This window comes from Chiloscyllium plagiosum, unplaced genomic scaffold (assembly GCF_037043375.1).
Source record: "Chiloscyllium plagiosum isolate Xiang-an unplaced genomic scaffold, Cpla_swu_hap1 HiC_scaffold_9, whole genome shotgun sequence".
Classification (NCBI taxonomy): Eukaryota; Metazoa; Chordata; class Chondrichthyes; order Orectolobiformes; family Hemiscylliidae; genus Chiloscyllium; species Chiloscyllium plagiosum.
Genome location: NW_028270147.1, coordinates 27,694,316 through 27,715,097, shown reverse-complemented (window position 1 = coordinate 27,715,097; position 20,782 = coordinate 27,694,316). Strand labels below are relative to the sequence as shown.

Genomic DNA, 20,782 nt, shown 5'->3' with positions numbered 1-20,782 from the left:
TTTAATCAGTTAAATATGCCACAGATACATCAGAGAAAGATTTCAGCGCCTACTTACAGATGGCACAGCAACCTTAATTTAGTTGATTAGCTTAAGTGTTTAAGATTCAGATTGCCATAATTTGTAATCTTGTGGTTGGAAGTTACCAGCTAAACAGAAAGAACTTTGATTTAAATAGCACCTTCCACATGCCCAAACACTTCTCAGCAGAGAAATAGTGCACTCAGTGTTGTAATCTGGAAAAAATGGTGGCTTATTTATTCAAAGCAAACTCAGACAGAATAGCATTGTGAAAATCAGCAGTGACGTACACATCCAGATTATCCAACCTACATTTCTGGTGTTACCAATTTTCCTGCAGGTGTAGCTGGGTGGGCTGTGGCTAGTGAACTTGCAGTCACTCCTAAGTAGGACAATTAAGCATCGTTAAAGGTTTAATAAAAGCCTATCTCCAGGATTTTCCCGGATCCAGCTGAAGGTAGATGAGGATCATTTCAGAGACCGGAAAAGTTTAAAAAAGTAAGTTTACATTGCAGCAGCCCAAAACAGGTCAGGGGAGGAGGTACCAACATTAAGAACTTTGCCAATTCACGACTCATTACCCTCCAAGGGCATTGGCGCAAGGTGTGAGATCATGAAAGAAGGACAGCGCCCTCAGAAATCAAGGCAATTGGAGATGGGGTGCAGCAGCCTGCATAAGAAAGGCTAAGCTCTGGGCACCAGGAAACCAGAGAGATGAGGGTCATGAAGGAGGAACTATTGGAAATCCAGAATTTGCAGGAAAAGGTAAACAGACCAGTGCATAACAGTATCCGTTCTAATGGTGATTGTTGTTACCTAAGCAGAAGGTCACAGACATCTGTGCCCTCCATGGCATTGCATAAATAGCTGCACATCAGTGCATCACCCAGAGGTCAGATGTTCTCTTCACTGAGGTTGGACAACATTCAGATTCCCAATTGTGATTGGACCCAGTGTTCTCTGAACCAATGTCTGGTGCATCAAGTGGCACACTATGATAGCCGCCTTCAGTTATTAGGGTGGTCTGCTGCAGTCTCCATAATATGGCCCTTCACGAAGTATAGACTTTGAGGATAGTAAGACCTTAATGAGAAAATGCAATGGAGATGAGGGTGGGTGGGGAAATGGGTGTTGCTGGGTGGCAGAACAGGTGCAGGTGGTAGGAGCGGAGGAGGATTTGGAGGAGAGGAAAATAATGAAGAACAGAAATGCTGCTGTATGACAAGGTGATTCCTCCTGCTAATTACTGGGAGGTGGACCTCCTTTTCCTGTTTTTACTTAATCACTCACAGGATGAAGGTGATGCTGGCTAGGCCAGCATTTATTGTCCACCCCTAATGGCCCAGAGTGCAGTTAAGTGTCCACCACATTGCTGTGGAGTCACATGAAGGCCAGACCAGGCCAGACATTTTCCTTCCCTCAAAGATGTTAGTGACCCAGATGAGCTTATCTTGATGATGGACATTATTAGACACTTAATACCAGATTTTTCTTTAATTAAATTCAAATTCTGCCATCTGCCAAGACAGGATTCAAACCTGGGTCCACAGAATATTACCTGGGTCTCGCCATTAACAGTATAGCCATAAAACCACGAGGCCACTACCTTTCCTGGCTCCACAGTGACATTTCACTTTGCTGTCATGCAGTGAAAGATTTTGGCACAAACAGCAGTCTCAGTCAGCTGTGGGCATCTGAATGAGTTCCCTCTCCAACTGACTCATCTCCATTCCTGTGCTCATTAGCATTAATTGGACCCAAATCAATTTACATTTCAATTAAGGGCTCAACCCCCATGAAAAATGAATTTTTATTCATTTACCACTGGAGACAGATTGCTGACACATAAATAGATTTTCCTACTGTTTCCTATATTGCAGTGAAAATCCAGCTCACAATGTCGCCACACAAAATAAGCTACAGACAAATTTTGAAGGTGTAAAGATTCCACCAGAGGGAACTGCTGAGCAGGTACAGACACTAACACAGAAAAGAGTAGCACATGCAACATCCAGTTGCTTTAATTTGTTGTTAACTATCAATCCAAACTTTCACATTTGTTTGCTGTGTTACACCACCTTCAATTTCACATGGTCTGTAGTATAATCAGCCTTCCCCACCTTCTAATCAAAAATGAATAAAAACTCTCTAAACACAGGTCCAACTACTTTAATATTACTGATTTAATTTGCTTAAATGAACAATCTAATTTGAACAAATACAGTAAGTGAAGCATCCTACTAATTGGGAAACTTTCTTTTAATGGAACACAGATGTTGTATAAGTTTAATAAGATACCCTTTAAATATTGGTGAGTTCAATGTTTTCAAACAGATTGGATTATTCAGCAGATGAGCAGCTTTTGAAAGGAGAAAGTAAACTAACTTAATATGAAGCATAATTAATTAGAAATTGTGCTGAGAGTTCATAGTGTGCACACAAGGAAGGATGTACATTCTGTGCTAGGTTCTCACATATTTGAAACGTTAATTAGGTAGTAAGTGCAGGTAATATTCCAGCAGACTGGTAGGCATCCTCCTTTGCTTGATTTTGTTCCTGAAGCCTTTTAATTTCCAGTTGTTGAAGTTCAATTATCCGTTCCGACTCATGATCAAAATTAAGACGTGTGACTGCATTCCGAGAGCAATTATCTGGGGAAAGAAAACAAAACCAATACGTTTGTCCCTTTATTCAATATACAGTTACTGAACACTTCCACCATTTGCAGAGAATCAAATGTATGTCTTTTCCCCTTGAATTGAGGTGAGTGAAAGAGACAAAACGTTTGCATTGATACAGTGCAACCTTAGGATGTAGGAAAGTGCATTGCAACAATTAAATAATTTTATGAAACATAGTCACGGTCATAATGGAGGTGACACAGCAGCCTTGAGACATAAACAGGATTAAGGAAAAAAAAGAGAAGCTTATGGCAGATACTGAGGGCTCAACATGGCAGTCTCTAGAGGAGTATAACAATTTCTAGGGGATCTTAAAAGGAACTTAGGAAAGGAAGAGAGGGCATTAGAAAGTAGTTCAGTAAAATAAAGAAAATCTAAATTGTTTTTAGAAAAAAATATTTAAGAGCAAGAGAATAACTATGGCAACAGTAGACCCATTAGGGACCATAGAGGTAATGTGTGTGTGTACCCAGAAGATGTGGGCACAGACCTCAATGAATACTTTGCACCAGTCTACACAATGGAAGACAGGTTTAGACATTAGGGTAGATGATTGTGAAATAACAACAGAAGAAATTAACATACAGAGAGAGAGGAGAAAGTTGGAGAGAAAGTTGGATTTCACAACTTTTAAAAATGAATAAACATATAGATTCCTAACTCACTGGACAGTTGATGAAGGCAAGGGAAGAGATATCAGGGGCAGTAACTTTCAAATGCAGTCCAACCAGAGGACTGGAGGACTACTAACATTGTCCCATTATTAAAAGAGGGAGGAATGAAGAGGCGAGGAAATTATGGGCCTGATAGTCTTACACCAGGTGATAGGGAGGTTACTAGAAAGAATTCAGAGGACAGAATGTATCTGAACTTAGAGAGGCATGGATTAATCAGGGATAGTCAGCATGGATTTGTTAAGGAAACTTTGAATTTGCAAATTTTGAGGAGGTAACAAGGATTGTTGATGAAGATGATGTTTTTGATGCAGTCTACATGGACTTTAGCAAGGCTTTCAGTTGTCAGACTGGCCAAGTAAGTAAGAACCCAGCGGATCCAAAGAAAAGTGGCAAGTTGGGTCCAAAAATGATTGTGAAAGAGGGTGATGATAGACGGATATATGTGTAAGTAAAAGACTATTCCCACTGGATTTCTACAGGTCTCTTTGCTGGGGTCATTGTTATCTATGGTGTACTTTAATGGTTTGGGCTTACATGTGGTGGGTATAATCAGGATGTTTGCAGATGACATTGATATTTGCTACTTGATATTATGCCACACAACAGACATGTGAGGAACATTATAGGTAATAGAAAACAAAGGTCAGTAGCAGCAGGTACACAAAATTGGCTGAGTGACAGAAAACAGAATAATGGATATTTTTCAGGCTGGAGAAAAATTTGTGATGTAGTTCCCCAGGGGTCAGTATTGGATTCTGATTTTCCTGATGTACGTTAATGATCAAGATCTTGGTATGTTGGCAAGATCTTAGCAATTTCAAAAATTGCAGAAGACACAAAACTTGGGAGAATTGTAAACGGTGAGGGGGATAGTGTGGAACCCAGAATGACATAGACAAGTTGGTGGAGTAGGCGGATACATGATAGATGAGGTTGCAACTGGAATGGTGAGGAGACCTGAAAAGATTGCTTCCTAGGTCTCTCATTCTTTCTTGGAGGGTTTGCTGCAGAATGAGTTTATAGCTCCCTAGAGTGAAAGAGGCCAACCAATTAAATCAGAATATCTGTAAGAGATCAAAAAGGTTAGCAGCAAAAGTTTGATCCCTTCAATAAAGGAACAGTGCACCAAGAGATCTAGGACCTCAAGAGGGTAGGAAAGGTGAGTGGGAATTATACTTTCAAGTGCCATGTCCCAATTCTCTGCAGGGAACAGTGGCCTTTCAGTAATAGGAACATGACAACTACAGTAAAATAAATCTTGTTCCCAGGAATGGTGGATGGTAGCACCAACCTGCTTTGAAAACCTGCACCTCCTGAGACACTGACACTTGCAACATATTGAGCAAGCTGACCCTTTGACGGTATAATCCAGGTTGGAGGTTTTAATTTCTGGAGATGGATCTCAAAGTCCACACCTTCTGTTCCATGGAACGGCCGTGGCTCACAATGAGGCAAATAGTGCTGCTGTTGGCCCTGCTGTTCCTGGTACTGTTGCTTGTGGTGGTTCTCTTGTTGTTCAACAGAGATCCAGCCTACTGCTGTGCAAACTGCTCTCATGTAGCACTGAAGGCTGACAGCAAGGAATTAAAGACTAAGGGATGCTTATACTTTGAGGCATTTGAAAGAAGTTCCTAAAGATTGAATTTGACACCTAGTATCTTAATTCAACCTGTAAGGATCCTGAAAGCATTTCACTGTGACTGTCCATGAACACAATAATTTTAGTTTTTAAAGTGTTCCTAGTACACCAATTTCATTAATTTAGCGTACCCTATGTGCTGTCACCTCATGCAGCTGGTAAAACGTAGAGAGCTCGAGGAACTTATGTGCTGACTTGTTAAAGTCAAAGTGCAAGGTCAAACAAAAGTTCATGATCTACAATCAGACCACCTATACCTTCCTCCAGATCATTTATGTATATCACAAACAACAGTGGTCCCAGCACTGATCCCTGTGGAACACCACTGGTCACAGTTCTCCATTTTGAGAAACTCACATGACTTGGAGGCTAGTACAATTGCAACATTTAAAAGGCATTTGGACGGGTATATGAATAGGAAGAGTCTGGAGGGATATGGGCCGGGTGTTGGCAGGTGGGACTAGATTGGGTTGGGATATCTGGTTGGCATTCACGGCTTGGACCGAAGGGTCTGTTTCCATGCTGTACATCTATGACTCTATGACTTGAATACTTCAATTACTTCCCTTAAAGTTGTACATGAGTTGCCTGTTGACCTCCAAGCCCATCCTAGGGTGGCATGGTAGCTTAGTGGTTAGCACCGCTGCCTCACAATGCCAGAGACCCAGGTTTGATTCCAGCCTTGGGTGACTATCTGTATGAAGTTTGCACATTCTCTGTGGCTTTCCTCCCATGATCCAAAGATGTGCAGATTAGGTGAATTGGCCATGCTAAATCGCCCATAGTGTTCAGGGATGTCTAGGCTAGATGCATTGGTTAGGGGGAATGGGTCTGGGTGGGATACTCTTTGGAGGGTCAGTGTGGGCTTGTTGGGCCAAATAGCCTGTTTCCATACCGGAGGAATCTATGATGAGGATCAACCCAAAAGTGGGTGAAAGGATGACAGGTTCCTGACCTAACTGCACTTTTTGGGCATTTATCTCCAATCCTATGCCCATAGTTCTGCCCACTGCTAGCTACTGCATTTAATTCTACACAAGTAGTAGGCATTAAGTGGGCATTACTTTAGCTCCTATAAATAGCCACAGACAGTGAATGTGAGTTGGGAGTGTTGTTTGTAATAAGAACTTGAAATAAATGCAAATAATATGGAGGGTTTGATTCTAATTTTGTCCTTTAACAACAAATTTTCAGGAATAGAATGCTCATCTTCCCTTGTACATTGTATCAGTTACTCTTTCAAAAGAAAGACTGGTACATGTTTGTAATAGCATGGTGCCAGTCTTTGTAAGATGTAATGGAAGGGAATTTTCAGTGTTCTCCGAATAGTCTGTTGTAACTTTGGTGGGATGGAATGGAAAACTTTGAAAAGTGACATAATTGAAGTGGACTGTTAGGATAATTTCCCATGGAATTTTAACTCCAATATTTTAAACAAATAAGAAAATCCAAATTCACACAGAGGTAGACTTTCCTAGTCAGGAAAATGGGGCACAGAGAAGCCAAAGCTCATAACAGGGCCTGTCCAATTTTCTGCTCATTTTAATTACTAGTCAGGGAGTTGTTTTGATGTCTTTTATTGAAGTGAATTCCTCGCTCGTGATTTTCCTATATTTGCCTTGCCTAGGATATGCAATAGCTCCAGGGCCAGAAAAACTACCCTAAATCTTTTTGTAAGGTTCAATGGGTTTGGGTTTTGAAGTAACATTTTCCTATTCCACCCCAATGCTGTCAAATGAAGATTGGTCTGAATATTCATAGAATAACAGAATCCCTATAGTGTAGAAGCAAGCCATTGGCCCATTAAGTCCACATTGACTCTCCAAAGATCTCCACCCAGATCCACCCCATCCCTGTAACCCTGCACTTCCCATAGCCAATTATTTAAACTACACATCATTCAACTGTGGGATGACACCAGAGCATCTACAGGAAACCCACACAGACATGGGGAGAATGTACAAACTTCACACAGACAGTTGCCTGAGGGTGGAATCGAACCCAGGTCTCTAGCGCTGTGAGGCAGCAGTGCCAACCACTTAGCCACCATGCTGCCCTTTATTGGAATATTGGTAGATATATTTCTAATTCAATAGAGATCCCAAGATTGGTTGATCGAGATTATACACACTGCATATTCTAAACTTCTTTATTTTCTGTTTCTCTGTGAATTACAGATGCCATTGAAATATTTTACCTTTAAATTCAACAGCACATGGTTTCTTATTCTTCTTAAGAGTTCCAAGAGCTACTTCCAGATCATGCCCCTTTATTCGAGCAACCTTCAACTCATGTCGCAGATCATTAATCTCCTTGATAAGAGCTACATTTTCCTGAGAAAAGAAAGTTACTAATCATTCCTTCTTTCTGGTCAAGTCCTTATAAACAATATTGATGATGCACAATAATAATAATAGTCACATCACTAATAATGACCTTTTCAACAAATTATGATTTATATCAAAATAAACTGATAATATTGTAGACGTTCAGGCCATCCTGCTAACATCTCACTTTTTTTCACCTGAGCTGAATTTTACAGAGGATGGATAATGTGAATAATTATGTCTATTGGTGGAAATGGTTTCAGCAGCAGTTAGACCAAGGCAGGATGAGAGCTATTACAGAGACAGAATCTTTTAATAGCATCTCTGAAAAGGTTGAGAAAGATTATATCTAGAACGTAGAACATAGAATACAGTGCAGAACAGGCCCTTCAGCCCTCAATGTTGAGCTGACCTGTGAACTAATCTAAGCTCATCACCCTACACTATCCCAAAATTATCCATGTGCTTATCCAAGGGTGGTTTAAAACTCCCTAATGTCACTGAGTTAACTACATTGGCAGGCAAGGCATTCCATGCCCATACCACTCTGAGTAAAGAACCTGTCTCTGACATCTGTCTTAAATCCCTCAATTTGTAGCTACGCCCCCTCGTACAAGCTGATGTCATCATCCTAAGAAAAATACTTTCACTGCCTACTCTGTCTAATCCTCTGATCAACTCTATCAAATCCTCTCTTAGCCTTCTTCTTTTCAATGACAGACTCTAGTCTCTCAGCCTTCCCTCATAATATCTTCCCTCCATCTATAAGGTCAGAAGGTGTTCTTGGGATCATAAGTTGGTGAGATTGCAAGCACTGCCTGAGATTGAGACAGTGGCTAGAGGCAAGGTTCAAAATGGGAAGTTTGTTGAAGTCTTCCTAACATTTAACAACAAAAATTGTTGCTCAACAAGGCCTGGATGTTGGACATTTAACACAGATGTTGTCAGTGGGTTGGATGTTTAGAACGGGGCAGCGTGGTAGAACAGTGGTTAGCACTGCTGCCTCACAGCGTCAGGATCCCAGGTTCGATTCCAGCCTTGGGCAACTGTGTGGAGTTTGCACATTCTCCCTGTGTCTGTGTGGGTTTCCTCCCACAGTTCAAAGATGTGCAGGTCAGGTGAATTGTTCATGTTAAATTGCCCATAGTGTTAAGTGCTGGGTCTGGGTGGGTTACTCTTTGGAGGGTCCGTGTGGACTAGTTGGGCCGAAGGGCTTGTTTCCAAATTGTAAGAAATCTAATCTAATTTCTTAAGGTAGCAGTTTATGGGTTTGAACTGTAAAGTAACAGTTAATATGTTTGTGATTGTATAACATGCTGTCCAAAATGCTATCCACAGCCCTGATAATGTTTCTGCTGCTGATTCACATTCTCTCTCACCCACATATCCCTCCTTCATAATGTGTTGCTGCAGGCCAATCATATTCAACAACTTACCCAGCTCCCTATTTCCTAAACAACAAGGGATAACAGGGTCCATGTTTGCAGTGACAATTTGCTGATTATGTTATATTTAGGACCTGAAACCAAAATGGATCAGGTTCTTACAGTGCTTCCCCAAGTTCCTGTTGCCCACTGACTATCTGATTTACATACAATACTGATGAGAGCTCAGTCTCAAAGTGCAGGTCTAAATTATTTCACATCTCTGCCCCTACACAGTAACTTCTAACTGGAATATGTCCAGTATAACTGGCAGATTTTCTTCTTATGTTTGAGTGTAAATAATATTCTGGGGCCCAGTGCAAACAGCAAAACTGCATGGGAAGAATAACACACCCACAGTAGATCACACTCAATTTTTCAATCATTAATTTAACTAGATAGTAAATCAGATAAGTTATATAATTCTATCCTATTTTCCTCTATCGCTCCATGTAATTATTTATGAATAGTCACAAGAGGGCCAGAAGAATGAAAGAGTTCAAACAGGCTGCAGTGCGATATGGACAGGATGTAGAGCTTGGCTGAGAAATGGCAGATGGAGTTCAACCTGGATAAATGCGAAGTGATGCATTTTAGAAGGTCGAACTCAAATGCTGAATATAGAATTAAAGACAGAATTCTTGGTAGTATGGAGGAACAGAGGAATCTGGGTGTGCAAGTACACAGATCCCTCGACATTGCCACCCAAGTGAATAGGGTTGTTAAGAAAGCATATAGTGTTTTGGCTTTCATTAACAGGGGGATCGAAACCACACTTGGAATATTGTGTCCAGTTCTGGTCACCCTACTATAGGAAAGATAGAGGCTTTGGAGAGGGTGCAAAGAAGGTTTACCAGGATGCTGCCTGGACTGGAGGGCTTGCCTTATGAAGAAAGGTTGAAAGAGCTCGGACTTTTCTCTCTGGAGAGAAGGAGGAAGAGAGGAGACCTCATCGAGGTATACAAGATAATGTGAGGAATAGAAAGAGTCAATAGCCAGAGACACTTCCCCAGGGCAGGATTGACGGGTACGAGGGGTCATAGTTTTAAGATATTAGGGGAAAGGTATAGAGGAGACGTCAGAGGTAGGTTCTTTACGCAGAGAGTTGTGAATGCATGGAATGCGTTGCCAGCGGTTCTGATGGAAGCAGAATCATTAGGGACATTTCAGCGACTGCTGAACAAGCACATGGAGAGCAGTGAGTTGAGGGGTGCGTATATTAAGTTATTATATTTTACATTAGGATTAAACCTCAGCACAACATTGTGGGCCAAAAGACCTGTTCTGTGCTGTACTTTTCTCTGTTCTAGATGCATCCACTAACCGGTGCATGAAATTCATGTATGGATTAATGGTTAGATCTAGGTAGACTATCACTCTAGATTCCCTAAGGGGTACATCAGCATAATGATGTTGATGCTGAATCTTCCATGGAAAATTTAAGGAGAGGGCAAACTTGATTTTACCTCCTGCTGTACATAGAAAATACAAAATTGCAACCATTCGGAAACTTAAGGTCATCGAATAATTTCAAACTGACAAAAGCTACAGAGGTGGCCCAAAAACAGCTTAAATTATTATTGTAAAGTAAAAATAACAGCCATTTCTTTCTACATCAATGCAATAATCTGACACATATAGCAAATCACTGATTCCACTCCTTTTAACACTTGTTTAAAGTCCTGTCCCATTAGCATGCCAGTTTTTCAACAAACTATTTTTACTGCTTTGTTTCCCAACATCTGCACCAAGTGACTTCTTGTCCTACATGATGTTATCCCTCATTGTAATTCATCCTTTTCACTCTTCTGAGTTCACTATCTTTACATCCCTTAATCTCTCTCTTCATGTAAGCTTCTCAGCCCCATTCATGACCCCTCCTCTGACTTTGCATCTCATATGACTTTGCTATTCCCTTGCATCAATCACAGAAAAGGCCTTTCTTTATTAGTTTTATGTATCACTCATCACCTGCACTCTGCTTCCACTCTCCAAAACATACTAACTCTATATTTGCTGCTGATTTAAAAAAAAACTCTTGCCCAATTTTTCTGCAACTGCACTTTCTCATTCCCCACTACACTGTCTCATTTTTTGCCTTCTGATCACTGCCATATCTAGCTGGTCCACACAATGCACTAATACATCCTGCTTTCACCTGTGCAAACTGCTCACTGTCAGAGAAATATCCTTTCTTTACTGCATGCTATCTTCTGAAACCACTTCCCATCACCATCTCTCTACCTTCACCTCCAATTATCAAATCAAATATTAGGAGGTTTGAAGGTAATGTCTTCAGATTTGCCACAAACACTGGTCCTTAGCCATCCTTTTCTGAGACAACTATATCTCAAGTATATTTGGTGTTGCATTCAACCCTGAAATCATTTTTCAGCCCTTTCATGGTGGTAGGGAAATTATTCGAAGATTCTTAGGGACAGGATTTACTTACATTTGCGGGAAACTTGTTGGGGATAATCAGCATGGCTTTGTGCAGGAGAGGTTTTGACTCTCAAATTTGATTGAGTTTTTTTGAGGGCGTGACAAAGATGATTGAGGGTAAGGCAATTAATTTTATCTACATGGACTATACTAAAACATTTAAGAAAGACCCTTATGGTAAGTCAGTCCAGAAGATTAGGTCATATAGGACCCATGGTGAGTTGGTAAGTTGGATATAAAATTGGCTTGGACATAGAAGACAAAGGGTAGTTATGGAGTATAAAAGTTAGTAAGCCATCTTGCAGCTATAAAGAACTTTAGTTAGGCCACATTTGGAGTATTGTGTGCAGTTCCAATTGCAACACAAAGGAAGGGTGTGAAAGCTTTGGAGATGATACAAAAAGGGATTATCAAGATGTTACTTGGATCAAAGTATATCAGGTATAAAGATAAACTTGCATTGCTTTCACTAGAACAATGGTGGCTGAAGGGTGACCAGATAGAAATATATAAAATTGAGGCATGGACAGGGTGAGGGAGCATAGTTTTAAGGCGAGAGGGGGAAAGTTTTTAAGGAGATATAGGAGGCAAGATGTTTTTACACAGAGGGTAGTAAGTGCCTGGAATGGGAAATTGGTAGAAATAGACATAATAACAAATGTTTAAGAGACACTCAGACAGAGACAAGACCAGACACAGAATAGGGGAATATGGACTATGTGCAGGCAGATAGGATTATTTTAGAATGGCATCATGGTCAGCACAGACATCTTGGGCCGAAGTGCCTGTTCCGGTGCTATGTTCTATATCCTTGCCATCGTATTCCTAAATCTATCTTCTGGATTAGTGGTGCTGGAAGAGCACAGCAGTTCAGGCAGCATCCGAGGAGCAGTAAAATCGACGATTCGGGCAAAAGCCCTTCATCAGGAATAAAGGCAGAGCCTGAAGCTAGAGGAGGGTGGGGGTGGGGAGAAAGTAGCATAGAGTACAATGGGTGAGTGGGGGAGGGGATGAAAGTGATAGGTCGGGGGCGGGTGGAGGGTGGAGTGAATAGGTGGAAAAGAAAATAGGCAGGTAGGACAAGTCATGGGGACAGTGCTGAGCTGGAAGTTTGGAACTAGGGTGAGGTGGGGGAAGGGGAAATGAGGAAACTGGTGAAGTCCACATTGATGCCCTGGGGTTGAAGTGTTCCTAGGCGTCTGGTGGTGAGGGAGTGGCGATGAAGGAGGCCCAGGACCTCCATGTCCTCGGCAGAGTGGGAGGGGAAGTTGAAATGTTGGGCCACAGGGCGGTGTGGTTGATTGATGCGGGTGTCCCGGAGATGTTCCCTAAAGCGCTCTGCTAGGAGGCGTCCAGTTTCCCCAATGTAGAGGAGACTGCATCGGGAGCAACGGATACAATAAATGATATTAGTGGATGTGCAGGTAAAACTTTGATGGATGTGGAAGGCTCCTTTAGGGCCTTGGATGGAGGTGAGGGAGAAGGTGTGGGTGCAGGTTTTGCAGTTCCTGCGGTGGCAGGGAAAGGTGCCAGGATGGGAGGGTGGGTTGTAGGGGGGACGTGGACCTGACCAGGTAGTCACGGAGGGAACAGTCTTTGCCGAAGGCAGAAAGGGGTGGGGAGGGAAATATATCCCTGGTGGTGGGGTCTTTTTGGAAGTGGCAGAAATGTCGGTGGATGATTTGGTTTATGCAAAGGTTGGTAGGGTGGAAGGTGAGCACCAGGTGCGTTCTGTCCTTGTTACGGTTGGAGGGGTGGGGTCTGAGGACAGAGGTGCGGGATGTGGACGAGATGCTTTGGAGGGCATCTTTAACCACATGGGAAGGGAAATTATGGTCTCTAAAGAAGGAGACCATCTGGTGTGTTCTGTGCTGAAACTGGTCCTCCTGGGAGCAGATATAGCGGAGGCGGAGAAATTGGGAATACGGCATGGCATTTTTGCAAGAGGTAGGGTGGGAAGAGGTGTAATCCAGGTAGCTGTGGGAGTCGGTGGGTTTGTAAAAATATCAGTGTCAAGTCGGTCGTCATTAATAGAGATGGAGAGGTCCAGGAAGGGGAGGGAGGTGTCAGAGATGGTCCAGGTAAATTTAAGGTCAGGGTGGAATGTGTTGGTGAAGTTGATGAATTGCTCAACCTCCTCGCGGGAACATGAAGTGGTGCCAATGCAGTCATCAATGTAGCGGAGGAAGAGGTGGGGAGTGGTGCCGGTGTAATTATGGAAGATCGACTGTTCTACGTAGCTAACAAAGAGACAGGCATAGCTGGGGCCCATACATGTGCCCATGGCTGCCCCTTTGGTCTGGAGGAAGTTGGAGGATTCGAAGGAGAAATTAAGGGTGAGGACCAGTTCGGCCAAACAAATGAGTGTCGGTGGAAGGGTACTGTTGGGGACATCAGGAGAGGAAAAAAAGGGAGGGCTTTGAGGCCCTGGTAATGGCGGATGGAGGTGTAGAGGGATTGGATATCCATGGTGAAGATGAGGCGTTGGGGGTCGGGGAAACGGAAGTCTTGAAGGAGGTGGAGGGCGTGGGTGGTGTCCCGAACGTATGTGGGGAGTTCCTGGACTAGGGGGGATAGGACAGTGTAGCCCATATCTGTCCTTGTCTTAGATTTTCTGCTGAAACTTTTATCTTTGTTGCTTCCAAAATTGATTCTTTTAAAGCACTAATGGCATGTCTCCCATGTTCTTGCCACTGTAAACCTGAGGTTACTCAAAACCCTACTATCCAAAACACACCTAAACCCGTTCACTTATTTCAACTGTATACACATGCAATGCCTTGACTTTAAAATCTCATCCACGTTTTTATATCCTGCCATGTACTAGTTCTTTCCCATCTCTATAATCTCTTTCTGTAACCGTCTGAGATCTCTGAACTCCTCTAATTCAGGCCTGTTGAGAATCCTTGATTACAATTGCTGCACCATTGGTGATAATGAATACTACTGGCCAGTTCCTGAGCTCCTGGAATTCTCTTTCCAAATTTCTCTTACTTCTCTAACTTCTCCTACTTCTCTGACTTTCATTTCTTCTTCAGTGTTGTTAAAACCTAATTCACTACACAAGCTTTTGGATTTCTGCCCTAATAACTCCTTATAAAGCTGAACGTCATCATGCAATTCTCCTACGAATTGTTTATTAGAAAGAAAAATGTAGATTTATGCAGCATTTTTCACAGCCACCTGACATCTCAAGGGGCTTCACAGTTGATTAGATAGTTGTGAAGTGTAGTCACTGTTCTAATGTAAGAAATGCAGCCACTAAATTTCAAACAACAAACTCCCACAAACAGCAATGTGACAATGATGAGGTATTCTGTGTTTGTGAGGTTGAGGGATAAGTATTGGTTAAGACATGGGGGATAACTCTCCCGCTCTTCTCTAAAAATGCCAGACTTCCACATTTTTATCCAAATTACTTATATATCTATGTAAAAAAATAGAGGTCCCAGCACTGACCCTTGCAGAGCACCACCAGTCACCGACCACCAGTGAGAGAAAGCACACCTCCATAACTACATTTGTCTTCTATGACCAAGCCAATTTTATATCCAATGTGACTAATCTTGTGGACCAGCCTACCATGAGGGATCTTCAATGCTTTAGTGAAGTCCATGTAGACAACATCCATTGCCCTACCCTCAGCAATCATCTTTGTCACTCCCTCAAAAAACTCAATCAAATTTGTGAGACGAGACCTCTCCTGCACAAAGCCATGCTGATTATCCCTAATAAGTTCTTTTCCAAATGCAAGTAAATTCTGTCCCTAAGAATCTTCTCCAATAATTTCCCTACCACCATGTAAGAGCTGAAAGATTACTTTGAGGATGAATACAAACACAGTTGTGTCAGAAGGATAGCTGGGGAGCTGTGTTTGTGACAGATCTGAAGACATTGTCTAATAACTAATTGGAAGTAATTTCCATCCATCTGGTACTGGATGTTGGACAAGGAGTCTGATACATCCATATGTCCAAGCAAAAGAAGAATTAGGTTAAAGTCTCCTCTGACAGATGGAACTTCTGACAATGCAGAACTGCCTTTTTGCAGCATTGGAAAGTTAAACTTGATTAATGTGCTCAAGGCCTGGAGTGGGAATTTAGCCTGGAGCATTATGATCTAAAGGTGAGGGAGCTATCCATTGAGTTACAGGTGATAGAAGATCCAATAAAGGTGCATAAATACAAGTTGCTAAATTCCTTACCTGCATAATATGGACATTGTCAGCACGGTGAATTTCTGTGTCCTTCAACAGTTTCTTTTGCAATGTTGCAATACTTTTTTCCAAGTGGTTTCTTTGTCGTCCAAATTCCTTCTGAATGTTTGAGTCAACAGTCGCAATTTCAAACTAGCAAAGAAAACAAATAGCGTTGAATATAGGTGAATAGTGAATTCATTTGAGGTGCCAAGTAAATTGGATTTATTTAAACTCTGACTTCCAGAAATTGAAGGAAATCAGTTTGAAATTTATGTTGATAAAATTACTAGGACTGAAGGTTACTATGTCGCTGCGTCATGATGATATTGTACATTTAAGATTGTCAAAAGTGGTAGCTATGGAGATAGTGGATGTATTGGTGGATTATCTTCCAAACTTCTATTGATTTTGGAATGATTGTGGCAGATTGGAAGGCAGCAAATGTCACCTATTTAAAAATGTAAACTTAAATTCACTATTTATGGGTGACACAGTGGCTTAGTGCTTAGCAATGTTACCTCACAGGGCCAGGAACCCAGGTTGGATTCCAGCCTTGAATGACTGTGTGGAGTTTACACGTTCTCCCCATGTCTGCGTGGGTTTCCGTCAGGTACTCTGGTTTCCTCCCACAGTCCAAAAATGTGCAAATTAAATGAATTGGTCATGGTAAGTTGCCTGGTAGTGTCCAGGGATATACAGGCTGGGTGGATTATGGTAAATGTAGGGTTACAGGAGTAGGGTGGTTCCGGGTGGGATGATCTTCATAGAGTTGGTGCAGACTTGATGGACTGAATGGCCTTTATCTGCACTGTAGAGATTGCATAAATTAAGAAGGGAGGGACAGAGAAAGTAGAGAACTACAGACCTGCTAGCCTCACATCAGTAGAAGGGAACTTGCTAGAACACATTATTTAAGATGTGATAAAAACACACATAATGATTTGATAGGTCATAGTCAGCATTGGTGAATGTTTGACAAGTTTGTTGAAATTTTTTGAGGAGGTTATTAATATAAGTTAAAAAGGAGAGTTGATCAACATAATACACTTGAATTTTCAGAAGGCTTTTATAAAATCCCTCACTGGAAGTTGGCAAGTAAAATTCAAGTACAAAGGATAGGAGGTAATGTACTAGCATAGATAAAGGATTAGGGCCAAAGCAGAAAACAGAGTGTTGGAACAAATAGATGATTCAAATGCTGGCAAGTTGTAACTAATGGGATACTGCAAGGATGTGCACTTAGACTCCAGCTGGTCACAATATATAATCAATGAATTGGATGTGAGGATGAAATGTAAGATTTCCAAATTTGCAGATGACACAAAGCTAGATAGGAATAGGTGCTGTAAGGAAGGGGGTATCTGCTTTCAAAGGAAGAAGATTTGTGTAAAGTATTTGCTTCAATGTAAGAAGTTAGAAAGTGCCAAGAAGCCTGGATGCACTTATCAATAAGCTACTGAAGCTGAACATGCAGGTGCAGCAGGCAATAGGATAATAGTATGATAAGTCGATGTGGAGCTGGAAAAAGAACAGCAGGTCAAGCAGCATCAGAGGAACAGGAGAGTTGATGTTTCAGGTCGTAATAGCATGAAACCTCTTATCTCAAAAGAAGTGGGGTACAGGAGTAACAAAATCTTGCTTTAGTTGTTTAGACCACACCTTAAATATTGTATGAAGTTTTCCTTATCTTAGGAAGGATATTATTGCAATAAGTGGGCCAAATTGGATCCTGGGATGGTAGGACTGTTCTATGAAGAGAGATTGGATAAAAGGGGGCCTGTATTCTCTGGAGTTTCAAAGAATGAGGTGATCTCATTGTAACCTACAAAACACTAAAGGGATAGACAGCTTGGACACAGGTAAAATGTTTCCTTCAGTTGGGGAGTCTAAAATAAACAGACACTACTTCAAAAACAAGGAGAAAGCTACCAAGGATCAACAGAAGGACACTTTTTTTTGTGAACTTTCAGAATTCTCTATCTCTGAGGACTGTGTAAAGTTCAATCCTTGAGAATGTTTAAAGTTGAGTTTGACAGATTTTTAAATACCAATAATATAAAAGATATAAGGTGTGGGAAAAAGACAGAGGTTGGTCATCAGCCATGATCATAGTGAATGGTGGAGACGGGTCGATGGGCTAGATAGCCTTCTCCAGTTCCCAAGTAATAGCTGCTTGCATGGTGTTCTCTGAAATTTATACATCCATTTAAACATAGAATATACCGTATTCAATATAAATGATAAATTGGAGAGGAGGAACATCTTGCTGATTTGAAATAAGAATTTACATTCATAATCATTTAAAATGTGTTACAATCAGAGATGTACAGCATGGAAACAGACCCTTGGTCCAACTTGTCCATGCCGACTAGATGTCCCAACCTAATTTAATCCCATTTACCAGCACTTGGCCCATATCCCTCTAAACCCTTCCTATTCATACATCCTTTTGGCTTTAATATCTGGACTTTAATGGACTAAACATGGTGTTAAAAGGACACTGTTGATCTAAAATGACTCCTGTGATCACCTGACCCAGCAAGACACATGGAATATATGAAATCAGCAGCCCTGGAATTACAATTTTAAAGTTGATCTGAAACCAAAAATTCGCATCTCTAGTTTTACTCACACTTGCATGTTAACTTCATGTATCAGAGATGAAAAGTTACCTGCAAGCATTCAGTTTGAAAAAGATAATAAAGCTACACTTGGAATATACAAGTAAACTGCACCTTCAGTAGCTTATTTTGAGCAAAACTGAAAAACAGCAACATGAACGCTAAGTGCAAAGATGCTGGAAGCTCTCCTCTCAATATCAGATTGCTACTGATGAAAAGAAACTTGGAATTTCATTCATTCACTAAGAATTCCAAAACATGTGATGCTTTGAATTTTTGATGAAACAAGACAGCAGCTAAACAGGTGAATTTATGTCTTTTAATTCCTGCAACCCAAAGGACTCTTAGGAATTGTAATTGAATTTGTCTTCACCTTCCTGTCAGCACTAGACATTCCTACAAAGCATCCCTTCTTTATATGCTTATTACATGATTTTATATGTATTTATATCATAGTTTAATTTTTTTGGGGTGGTAGTAGTAATAATAATACTCCTCTCTCTTTCACCCAAGAAACTCTTGCGGTTGGCTGTCCTTGATTTTTGATCTGGATAACTAAGTTTCATTAAAGTATTATAGCTATGTGCAAATCAAAGAAAACAATGTTGTAGCTGAATGAGAAATGTGAAAAAAGATGGGGGCAGGGAGCCCTCCTCATATAGTTGTGACAAATTGTTTTCAATAACTGTGTTTCAACTAATATGCAAATTTATGGCTTCTGAAACAATCTTTAACCAATGTATGGCCCAGGCCAGACCCCCTCAAAACATTCCAAGAAAGTAGTCCAGACCCTAACCTTGCTCGTTGTTTAAGTAGGCGTAACACGGATATTCCAGGAGTAATGCAACTGGTCAACCCACTTAGTTTTAAACAAAACAGAATTTATTTACAATATTACCAAAAGAAACACAAACAAAAGAGAACAGAATACTGAATATCTTATCCTATCCGAAAACCCAACAGACAATCCCAACTCAATGAGGCTGTTTCAAATACTTGCAACAATCCCCATAACACTCCTTGGCACAAAAGGTAAAATCAAACACAGGGTCTTACAGAAGAGAAGTGAGAGAAAGATCAACATGCATCTGTTTCTTTGGGTCCAGCAGCATTTCCACACTACAGCAAAAAAACAAACCAAACCAGAGAAAAGCTGTGCTGGGAGAACTGGCCACTCCCCTTTCATTGTATAAGTGTTCTTTTTTTAAAACTTGAAAGGCTTCTGCCTGAGGCACCATCTGTTTGCTATTATCAAATTGGCCCTAAATTCGGAGTCTGTGTCATTTACGACCTCTCTGAAAAAAAGCCAAGGATTACATTACCTTAGAGTCATAGAGATGTACAACATGGAAACAGACCCTTCGGTCCAACCTGTCCATGCCGACCAGGTATCCCAACCCAATCTAGTCCCACCTGCCAGCACCTGGCCCATATCCCTCCAAAGCCTTCCTATTCATATACCCATCCAAACCTTGTTAAAGGAGCAGCTTCATCACACCAATGCCATTGTATAGCAGCACACACATCACTGCTTAAACTTCTAACTGCAAAGTTAATGACAGTTTTAAGGTAGCAGGTGTTGTGGAGAAATAAAATTAACTGAAAATCCTCTATAGGTAACTTTTATTCATTAAACACAAATAGTAAATCTTACAGAAAATCAGATTGATCTTCTTTTCATGGCTTGAATTGGGCCATGGATAAATACATGGCACTTATCAGAAGTAATTGAGGTGCATAAGAGAAAATAATATAACAGAAAGAGGTTTGTCAAATCTAATTGTTTCACAATAGAGTTAGGGTTAGCTAATGAGCTAATAACCTTGTGATCCTCACAACAGGAGAAACAAGTTTCATCATATTTGTCTAGGAGTCATTTCTCTTTGTGATGGAGTGGAGTTTCAACAGTTACATTATTTGAGAAAGTAAAGGGGATAAATTTCTCTTTGATACCAAGTGATCTCACAGGTAAGCAAATGTTGTAGCCGAAGAAACTTACCACTTCTGACTGTGGCACATATTTCTCATAGAGTTGCCGCACACTATCTTTCAATTTCTTTGGTTCCTGAATAAATGCTATACAGTTGTACAAATCAGTCTTAAAATGTTTGACAATAGATTCTACACTTCGCACCTGAAAATGAAGGAATAGGAGACCGTTAAATAACTTGAATGACAAAGATTGAGAAGAGAGGAACTATTTAAAAAAACCTATTTAGAACACTTGGATTTGTTTGCAAATGAATGCAATATATTGGTAACGTATTAATTCCATTTTCAATGTATCCATGTTAACATATGTTCGTTGTCTAGACAAGGAGGTAAAAAACTTTTGCAATTCACAATATTTTAGGATTCAGGACCATTTTTAAAGTATATTTGTTCATATAGTTATATCGATATTTCTGGCTCAACCATTATTTATCCATAATTTCCCTTCAAAAATATTTTTGTAATGATGTACTTATGTAACGTATGGGGTTTGGCTAGTTAGCATGCAAAACATACTTTTCACTGTATATCAGTACATGTGACAATAATAAATCAAATCAAATCAAATCAAAGTGGTGGTCTGATTTTTCTTTAAACCACTGCAAACCGTATGATGTAGGTGTAGGCACAATGTTCTTAGCATTTCTAGGCCCTATCTTGCCTGTATCAGCAGTGTGCCCACTTGTGAAATCTTTTGGAAAATGGTTATTAATGAGCAGAGGCCAAGTTCAGTGCTGCAAGATCCCATCAGAAGTCCAGA

At 40.8% G+C, this 20,782-nt stretch overlaps 1 protein-coding gene across 2 annotated transcripts in view; it reads right to left on the bottom strand.

The window, feature by feature from the left end:
- Window positions 1-2,175: 2,175 nt before the first annotated feature.
- cfap57 (cilia and flagella associated protein 57) overlaps window positions 2,176-20,782 on the bottom strand; it is an 88,885-nt gene continuing 70,278 nt past the window's right edge. For both annotated transcript variants that reach the window (XM_043698897.2, XM_043698898.2), the window contains 4 exons: window positions 20,030-20,164; window positions 15,416-15,559; window positions 7,216-7,351; window positions 2,176-2,672 (listed from right to left, as the gene is read on the bottom strand). In XM_043698897.2, the coding sequence (XP_043554832.1) occupies window positions 2,512-2,672; window positions 7,216-7,351; window positions 15,416-15,559; window positions 20,030-20,164 (576 nt within the window). In that variant the 3' untranslated portion in view covers window positions 2,176-2,511. The remainder of the gene's footprint in view (window positions 2,673-7,215; window positions 7,352-15,415; window positions 15,560-20,029; window positions 20,165-20,782) is intronic.